Source organism: Fragaria vesca, linkage group LG3, assembly GCF_000184155.1.
Source record: "Fragaria vesca subsp. vesca linkage group LG3, FraVesHawaii_1.0, whole genome shotgun sequence".
NCBI classification, from domain to species: domain Eukaryota; kingdom Viridiplantae; phylum Streptophyta; class Magnoliopsida; order Rosales; family Rosaceae; genus Fragaria; species Fragaria vesca.
In genome coordinates, this window is record NC_020493.1 from 17,811,316 (window position 1) to 17,819,991 (window position 8,676).

The window sequence follows — 8,676 nt, forward strand, 5'->3', positions numbered from 1 at the left end:
ACTGTATTAATCGTTCTCAAGTGCAAGTGGTCTAATGATCGAGACCTGAGTTATCGAAGCAGGGCGATTCAAGTTATTAAAGTGGCAAGACATTATATTAGAATGGATAGCTGAAACATATCATATGAGCCGAATGATTAAGTTATGGGCATGTGAAATATTAATTATGAGTACGTAGTAATAATGAATATGAGAAAGATTTTTTTTTTTTATTAAATAAACAATTTATATATAATAATGAGTATGTTATGAGTCGAACTCATGCATATCCTCTTATTAATAAGAAAGATCGATGTTCTAAATTTAGCATGTGAAAATGACTCTTTATTTATATAAAAACCACATGCTAGATAGGAAAATGACTCTTTATTTATATAAAAACCACAGCAAATTTTTAACCCAACCTATAGTGACATCAGAAGACTAGGTTTATGTCAAGGATGGAGTGTTGGACTTGGCCTATAAATAGAAGGTCGATCCCTTGTGGAAAGATGTGCTTAGAGCTTGTAGTACTGCACATTCAGAAGCTCCGACCTTTTAAGTTCGAAGAGTTTTCGCATCCAAAACGTAGGTACAGGTTATTGATATTGGAAATGTTTCGTGCTATGCTCACATTATGTTAATTATCATGATGACATGAGTACATACTTGCACTTCAATCTGCTTATGTTACTGCATGCACCCTTCTGAAGTTTTATAGTAGTAGCCATATGTAAGAGCATTTCTAACAGCTTTTTCATTTTCTTGAACTTCTTAATTTTGGGGAATATAGAGCTCTTTTTAGGTCCAACAGCTTCCCCATCCCATTCCCCAAAATGGGGATGAAGAAAAAAAAGAAGCCTTCATTCCCCAAATTTGCAGCAAAGCCTTCCTTCCCCAAAATTAAATTCTTCACGTACTCCAACAAATTTAAAATAACAATAAAATATTTGATTTGGTAGTTTATTGTTACAATGAAATATATAATGTTTTTTTGTTATAATTCATGATGATATATTATATTTTATTGTTGTATTAAATGCCGAAATCTCCAAAATAGAGAAACTACTGGATTTTGATCATAATTTTTTTGGAGAATTTAGCTTTTGCTTCCCTATTTTAGAGAAATTTTGAGGAAGCTGTTGGAGATGCTCTAATGGATGGATTTTCTCGGGAGACTCTTTTCTCGGTGCTCTTGTGAAATTGAAATCAGACACTACATTCGTCGTTCTTTTCAATTTTGCAGATAAATTTAACTAGGCAAGATGACTAGCTTGGTATCTGACCTTCTGACCAGTACTGAAGATCTCCTCAAGACTACTGATGTGACCAGGTTAATTTTCCTTCTCATTAGTTACGCGCATAATCTTAGGACTTTGATCTGCTGTATCAGTTAACTAAAATGACTGGATATATACGTTTCCGGCCATGACCGAAAAGACGGTAAAAAGTAAAGTCAAGATGTAAACTTTCTTAGGTTAGATACACCGATTATGCATGTAATTAATGAAGTCGCCATGCCATCTCTATCTTTCTCCCTGTGGTTTCACATGAATCCTTCTGTAGTCATTTTTTGAAGCTATCTTATTGTTGCATTCGTTGGCAATTGTAAAATCTCTAGCTTAACTATATGCATGGAATGATGAACTTCTGTGATCGATGAACTTATGGTTGCAGTACCGAGGAGGAAAGCCAGGTCGATGTGGATGCTACCGAAACTGAGAACCAGAAATTTAATCCAGTTAAAACAATTATACACGGGTTCAAGCACTTCAAGACCAACTATTACGAGTAATATATTCGATGATCTATATTATTTTGAGTTATATCTAATTTTCTTTTTGTCTGACAAAGAAAGAAGATCAAATAACATTGTTCAGATATTCATTTTCGTTTTCCTTCTAATAATATTCTATTGTGGCTGATCTCGCAGCAAAAATCCAGACCTGTTCGCTGAGCTTGCCCTGGGACAAAGCCCCAAGGTACGCAATAGCTCTAATCATGTTTTATATTAAGATGTGGATTGCCGGCCATTTTTTGCCTATCCAGTAATCCTGTGTATTTATTTGTTGTTGATATGAATAAAGTTTTCCACCCATTTCTGCGATCAAAAGAAAATAAAAAACTGTTGCTAGTTTTGATTAATCTCCAATATAACTGATGCAGTTTTTGGTATTTGCGTGTTCGGATTCCCGAGTGAGTCCCTCGCATGTTCTTCATTGCCAACCTGGAGAAGCCTTTCTGGTTCGCAACATAGCTAACATGGTTCCTGCTTACGACCAGGTACAAACTAGTCTTACTAAATTGTATTACTCCTTTTCTTAAATAAAATTGGAAATCTAATTCCATAGTTTGTGATCTGGTAATTATCTCATTCACAGGTGAAGTACACAGGAACTGGAGCAACCATTGAGTATGCTGTTGAAGAACTCGGGGTACGTGAACATTGCAAATTTATCTACTTACTAATTCTATAATTCCTCTTAACTACTGCTTATATATGAAGGCTAGCTAATTGTAAGAATAAGTTTTTATAGGTAGAAAACATTTTGGTGGTTGGACACAGTACTTGCGGGGGAATAAAGAGGCTAATGTCTTATCCTGAGGATGGTTCTGATCCATTGTAAGAATGCTTTTAACTTGCAGAACGTTTAGCTTAATTGTACGAAGCACTGGTGAACAAAAGTCATCAATAATATATAGCTTGCAAATGATATATAAATTTTGTCTCTACATTATTGAAACTTGCAGGGTCTTTATAGACGATTGGGTTAAAATGGCTGAAACTGTCAAGGCAAAGGTTATTGCCGAAGCTGGCGATGCTGATTTCTCGGAACAATGTGAACGTTGTGCAAGGGTAGATAATCAATCTGAGCTCCCACAACTTTCTTATACTTTTGTTTTGATGTAATTGGTAAAAATACTAAATTTCACTCGGCTTAAATCGTCTTCGATAATTTTTTTATGCAGGAAGCAGTAAATTTCTCATTGGCAAATCTACTTACCTATCCCTTCGTCCAAGAGGCATACACGGAGAAGAAACTAGCACTTCGGGGTGCTTACTATGACTTTATCAATGGAAGTTTTGAGCTCTGGGAGCATGGTTCCGACGATGTCCTTACAGTACCTTAGTTGCTCAATTTGCAAGTCTGAATAAGTGACCGCAAATAAAGATAGAAGAGAAGATCGAACTCCAAGTGCTGCGTTTTGTCACAATGCCTGTATAATGTTGCTGCATTGTTCTGTTTTGATTTTTCTTATTGTATTCTGTCATTTCTTCTTTATATGTACTCCGCTAGCTAGCTTGTTCAATTTATATTTCTTGAATTCTGTCATTTCTTCTTTATTTGTACTCCGCTTTCCTGAGTTGTGAGTTCCTCTGTTGTTTACGATCGACAACATTAATTCACAACCACTTCACTCAATGCAATGTTAAAACGCAGACTAATCGTATTATACAAAGGGCTTTCTGACTTTGAAAATGAAGTATATATATACAATTTTGATCCTAATTATTATCCATGATTAACGACAGAAACCATTCTCTGTCGAATTGGAAACTTCCGTATAATAAAGTCACATTAGCTAGCCATTCTCATGTCATGTTAGATTAATTCCAATATACAAATGTGTAGTGGATCATAATTGAATTAAGATGCTTTGAAAGAAAATGATGCATTTGGCCAATATCTCCTTAATTAATTGGAAAATTCTAGGGCTATGCATCAACTCCTTTGAATATTCTTGACCGTTGGATATAATAAAACTTTGAATATATCTAACAGCTTACATTATTCAATATTGGTAACTTGTTTACCAGGTAGCATGTAATTTTAAATCTTATATATGAAAAATATAATCAAAAATAAAAACAGAATTTAGAAAACCTAGCTTATTAGAAACAGATCGATTAAGAAGTCTGTTCTGTTTCGTTCCTCTACCGATTTGCTAAGATAAAACCTAAAGTAAAGGAAGAGAAAAGGAGAGGAAGGAGAAAGAGGTTGGTCTTCTAGCGAGTAGGTAAGTTTCTCTTCTTTCCCGACCAGGATTTTACAACCTCCTCGTTTTTGTTTGTTTCGTATTAGTTTTAGTTTTCATCGGTTTAGGGTTTTGATTTTTATACCTTTTTGTTTTATTGGCAAAGATTTGAAGGAGACTATAATCAGATATGATTATATATCAATTTCTTGTATCAAAACGACGTATGCCAGCCAGTACTCTTATCTGTAATTGGATCCGTCTGTCATCCTTTGGGTACAGACTACGGAGTATAAGGTAAGAACTTCATATGCTCTTATCCATGTTTTGGTGGGTTCTGTTGTTCTTTTGTTTAGATGTAGACAGGGAAAATATTAGTTAATGTCGTCTTAGATTCAGTTTGAAGATTATTGACTCAAAGCAATTGACTAGGGAGTTGTTTCCTTGTAAAACTCAAGGCAATTGCTTGACAATTCTCTAGCTAGATCTATCTTCATACCTGTTAACTATGAAAGCCATTTGAGTGGTTTTATTTACTTGTGTAGCTTGTTATGCAAATCTGTGTTTGGTCAGTTCTGCAAAAATGTACTGGAATAGACAAATGGAGGTATCCACTAAAATTAACAAGGACATAAGTAAACAAGCTCTACGTTTTTTTTTATTTACTTGTGTAGCCAATCATTACCCTTTTGTTTATTTGTTAGTGTTAGTGTCATTTCAGCATGAAGTACTGTCCATAGAAATTGTATATATGGTACCTCATAACACTCGTGGAGTAAATGAGTCACTCACTTCATAACACTTTATTGTTCTCAAATACATATGTGGATTGTGTGGGTGCAGCTATCTCAAATACAATATTTAGTTTCACTTCTGTTTGCTGAAGTTAAAATGTTTAACATGGCAATTACGTAATGAAGTACTGATTATTTAGTTTCAAAACTTGCTGGGTTGTTTTTAGTTTGCTTAGGTGCTGTTTTTGTTATAGCATCACTTGAGTTATTTCCTTTTACTGGTGAAAAACACTAGTGTGAAATTTTGTCTATTTACATATAGTCTACTTGGTTACTGCTAACTCATAGTTTGATGTAGATTCTATCAAAGATGGAGATAAAGAAGCTCTTCAATCACTTCAATAAGTCAGAGTATGCAGGTTGTGAAAATTTGAATTGGATGGCTTGAATCCAAAATCTAGTGAAGATGGAAGAGAAGCATTCCTTTAACTCAAAATTTGGTGATCCCTTCACTTAAGTGCCTCATCACTTGAGCATTCCCTCCAGGCAGCTCCAGCAGTATTAGTCTGTGATTGTTCCTTTTTTGTTAGTAGTACAGTTTAGCTATGTAATGCATATTCCAAATTGGCTTCAAGCCTTTTGATTTTGATGATATAATTAAAAAGCCTTTGATCAGTGTTCCATGTTTTGTGTGAGGTACTAAACATAATTTTTACCAAACAACTATAGCAAATATAATTGATCAGCAATGAGGATTAACAATTTTGGACTCAATCCTGTCAAGTGCAAAATAGTCATGTTCTGAAGGCGGTTGATGTTTGCGAGAGATAACAGCCCTACATCTGTGACCGAAGAATAGGACAAGTTTATCTGCCACATCAACAAATGAACACTAGTTTTTAAATTTTCATCAACTTTGATGTTCATGATCAATCTTTTTATGTTTGCAATATCCATTTATCAATATAAGAACCCAGAAAGAAACTTAAACCCCTGAAATCAAGAAACCCAAACAATCAGAAGAGGAGGAAGGAATCAATAACTAACCCGGTAACCTTCATCGGTGGGTGACAGCGGAAAGGCACATATTGTTGGCGGCGAAACTTATCGTCGGCACCGGCGACGCTGATGATAAAGGGCGATGTGTCGAACTTTGACCGAGATTGTAGAGGAGAGAAAGCGCTTTGGTAATTCTAGTGGTTGAAGTCTACATCGGAAGGCGTGCAGGCGGATGTGAGTTTAGTGAGGACAACCATGGCAACGACGTTGGTGGAGATGATGAGTTGTGCTCAGGCAATGAGGTTTTTGGTGGCAGGGTGGGTCAGTTTTACCTCAAGATTTGAAGCTGGGGATTGGAGAGAGACGCGCGGCTGGAGTCTTTTGGGGAAGAGAAAATTGAAGTTTTAGGGGTTGAATTTGCAGAGGATAAATGAAGAAAACTGGGGAGATGAGTTTTTTCCTTTGATAGAATTGGGGAAGATGAGTTGCAGAGAGAAAACGCATCGGGGATGGCAAGCCAAATTGATTTTCTTTAAAAAAAGAAAAACAGAAATACAAAGTCAGTCAAATTTCATCTTACAAGTTAGACAATTATGTATACCAATAAAATAAAAGATGTGTTGTTATACAAGTAAAATGTTATTAATATAAGTAAATTGTCGTTGAGACCCTTATGATGTAATAAGGATGTTTATATTGTAAATCATGTCTTTTAAGAAGTTTTAAGTTATGTGATGACGTTTTTACATCGTTTATCGACAATTTAGGTGAAAGTAGTAATTAATATCGATTTCATGGTAGTTCTTTGTATGAGAACCATTTGATTCATAAGTCGATGAATTGTTGAAAAAGTACTAATCAAGCTTGTATTTGTAGTAATTTTTTAATTATAAGTTCGAGAACTATTTTATCAATCTGACAACAAATTGTCGTAATAATGGTAAAACTGATGTACATATGGTAAATAAGTTGTCTGTGTAATAAAGTCCTTTATCTAGTAATTAATACCTTATTTTATGTAAATTTTGTTGTGATTGAGATAATTACTTATAATACAATATTGTGTTTTACTATATATTACAACAACTAAGGTATAACTGGTAAATATAGTCGTATTCTTGATATTACTTGGAATACGATCATTTTTACGAAAATAACGATAATTTTATCTTTAGTGAAAATGAATATTGTAAATATTAATAATTAGACGTAAATTATATACAGTCGTTAATTTTGTAAAATAGTTCTTTTTTATGTAATTATGGTCATTTTTAAAGTAAATTACATCATTCATGATATATTTACTACAAATACCACATTTAACATATTTAGTAGTAATTACAGTGGTAAACCAAGTAATTACAACATTTACGACCCTCATTACAAGTTTTTCAACAATTCACGTATAACATAATTAAATAGTCCTTAAAATTGTAAATTTTTTACACATTGCACAATATTACTGGATGACCTGTTTACCTATACAACATGTTGTTCATTTTTATATAATATTTTAAAATAGTTGATGCATACTACGCATCAACTCACCCTAGCCTTCCCCTAATTAATTTACTCCTTATGTATATTATCATAATTAAAGTGTTGATCGAGCATATGAACCATACATACTTCAGCTTTTATAATATTGCTAGGAGATCAATGAACTAATAAGCAAAAAAGTATGAGGCTCCGACTTTTGTGGAGAGCTTTAGGGTTCCGCAAAACTCTTCCAGTCGGCACACCTCAGGTTTCGCCGACCAACTAATGGTCGGATTTCAGTGGCAGGTCAGGGTGGAGAAATCCTCTCACATGGCGGCCTCGAATTTCAATCCAATCTAGTGCTTCAATCGTGGCGTTTCGCTGAGGTTTAGGGCGTTTTCAAGGCGACTAAACCGGTGTCTGGGACATCAACGAAGGTGGCCAAAGTTTTTGGTTTCAGATTGCCGATTCTGGTGGCGTTGATGGCTGAACCCTCTGGTTGAAATAGGGCTTGGAGAACTCTGTTTCTAGAAGCCGGCAAGATGAGATCGCTAGCCGATCTAGATTCAACTCAAAATAGCGCGACCCGGTCTCTGCCGAATCGGAAGGAGGTGGCACTGAAGCTGGTTGGACTTGGCTGGCCGGTGTGCTGCGAGTCTCTACCTCCCAAGGCGGAGCTAGGACTTGGATCTGGACCCAAACATTTGGGCCAGCATCGGGTTTCAGGCCAGGAGAGATGTGTGTGATGATGACACCAGTGTCGTCCATATCGACGGTGGCGAAGCCGCCTTGGCCAGTGTCAACGTCGGTGAAGATTGTTGGCAAGGAAGACTTCAGATTTGCTAGGGTTTGGGACGGGGCATTGGGTTCTTGGGCCTGTGTCTAGCCTGAAGCCCAATGCTGCTAGGTCTGATTTTAAAGCACAAGAACAAGTAATCTGTAGTGTGCTATGCCCTAACACTCCTCCAAGCCCTTATCCAAAGGGCAACAAGAACGTTCAGTAAGTGTTAGTGCATTGGTAGCTTGGCAGACTGTGCGAGCCGGATGCAGTGAGATGGATTCATAGGACTTAGAGTACCGCAATTGAGCGTCTTGGCTCTAGTTTTATGTTTCTCTAGTATCTTGTTTGTTTCTAGTTTAATCCTCTGCTAAGCTCAGCTCACTTAAATAAGTGAGCTAATTGTCTAATGTAATGGTGCTTTGATGTCATTCTGGCATGAGTTTATTAATGAAATTTCTAGGGCTGCTGCCCCTTTTCCCTTCAAAAAAAAAAACAAAACAAAAATTATCAAGATCAAAACCTCAAATAAATATTAAATAAAGACTGCATGCATCCATCGTGTTAATTAATGGAAAAATGCCCTAATGCCTAAATATTTAAAAACTAAAGCCTATTCCAATGATTTTTTTTTCCCTTAACCCATTCCAATGATTCTTATTAAAAAGACAAGTATACCCTTATTTCATATCAACCAATCATTTACTATCCAATCTGAAACCAACCATC

The 8,676-nt window shown here is 35.7% G+C and overlaps 1 protein-coding gene and 1 non-coding gene across 2 annotated transcripts; one reads left to right on the plus strand and one right to left on the minus strand.

The window, feature by feature from the left end:
• The first annotated feature begins 493 nt into the window (after positions 1–493).
• Positions 494–3,669, plus strand: LOC101292197 (carbonic anhydrase, chloroplastic-like). The gene is made up of 9 exons (XM_004294523.1): positions 494–567; positions 1,226–1,312; positions 1,657–1,770; positions 1,913–1,961; positions 2,146–2,262; positions 2,361–2,414; positions 2,517–2,602; positions 2,731–2,836; positions 2,950–3,669. Exons 2-9 carry the CDS (start codon positions 1,245–1,247, stop codon positions 3,109–3,111), a joined length of 756 nt encoding a protein of 251 aa, XP_004294571.1. The 5' UTR covers positions 494–567; positions 1,226–1,244; the 3' UTR covers positions 3,112–3,669.
• Positions 3,670–4,362: 693 nt separating this feature from the next.
• On the minus strand, positions 4,363–6,434 carry LOC101292491. The gene is made up of 2 exons (XR_184256.1): positions 5,739–6,434; positions 4,363–5,561 (listed from the first exon to the last, which is right to left on the minus strand). It is a non-coding gene; the product is annotated as an uncharacterized LOC101292491 (transcript).
• Between the last annotated feature and the right edge of the window lie 2,242 nt (positions 6,435–8,676).

Excerpts from the sequence above, each read along its gene's own strand:
- LOC101292197 (XM_004294523.1), top strand. The coding sequence starts at position 1,245 with ATGACTAGCTTGGTATCTGACCTTCTGACCAGTACTGAAGATCTCCTC. Across the intron at positions 2,415-2,516 it reads ATGCTGTTGAAGAACTCGGG|GTAGAAAACATTTTGGTGGT; the intron begins GTACGTGAACAT and ends AAGTTTTTATAG. Across the intron at positions 2,837-2,949 it reads AATGTGAACGTTGTGCAAGG|GAAGCAGTAAATTTCTCATT; the intron begins GTAGATAATCAA and ends TTTTTTATGCAG.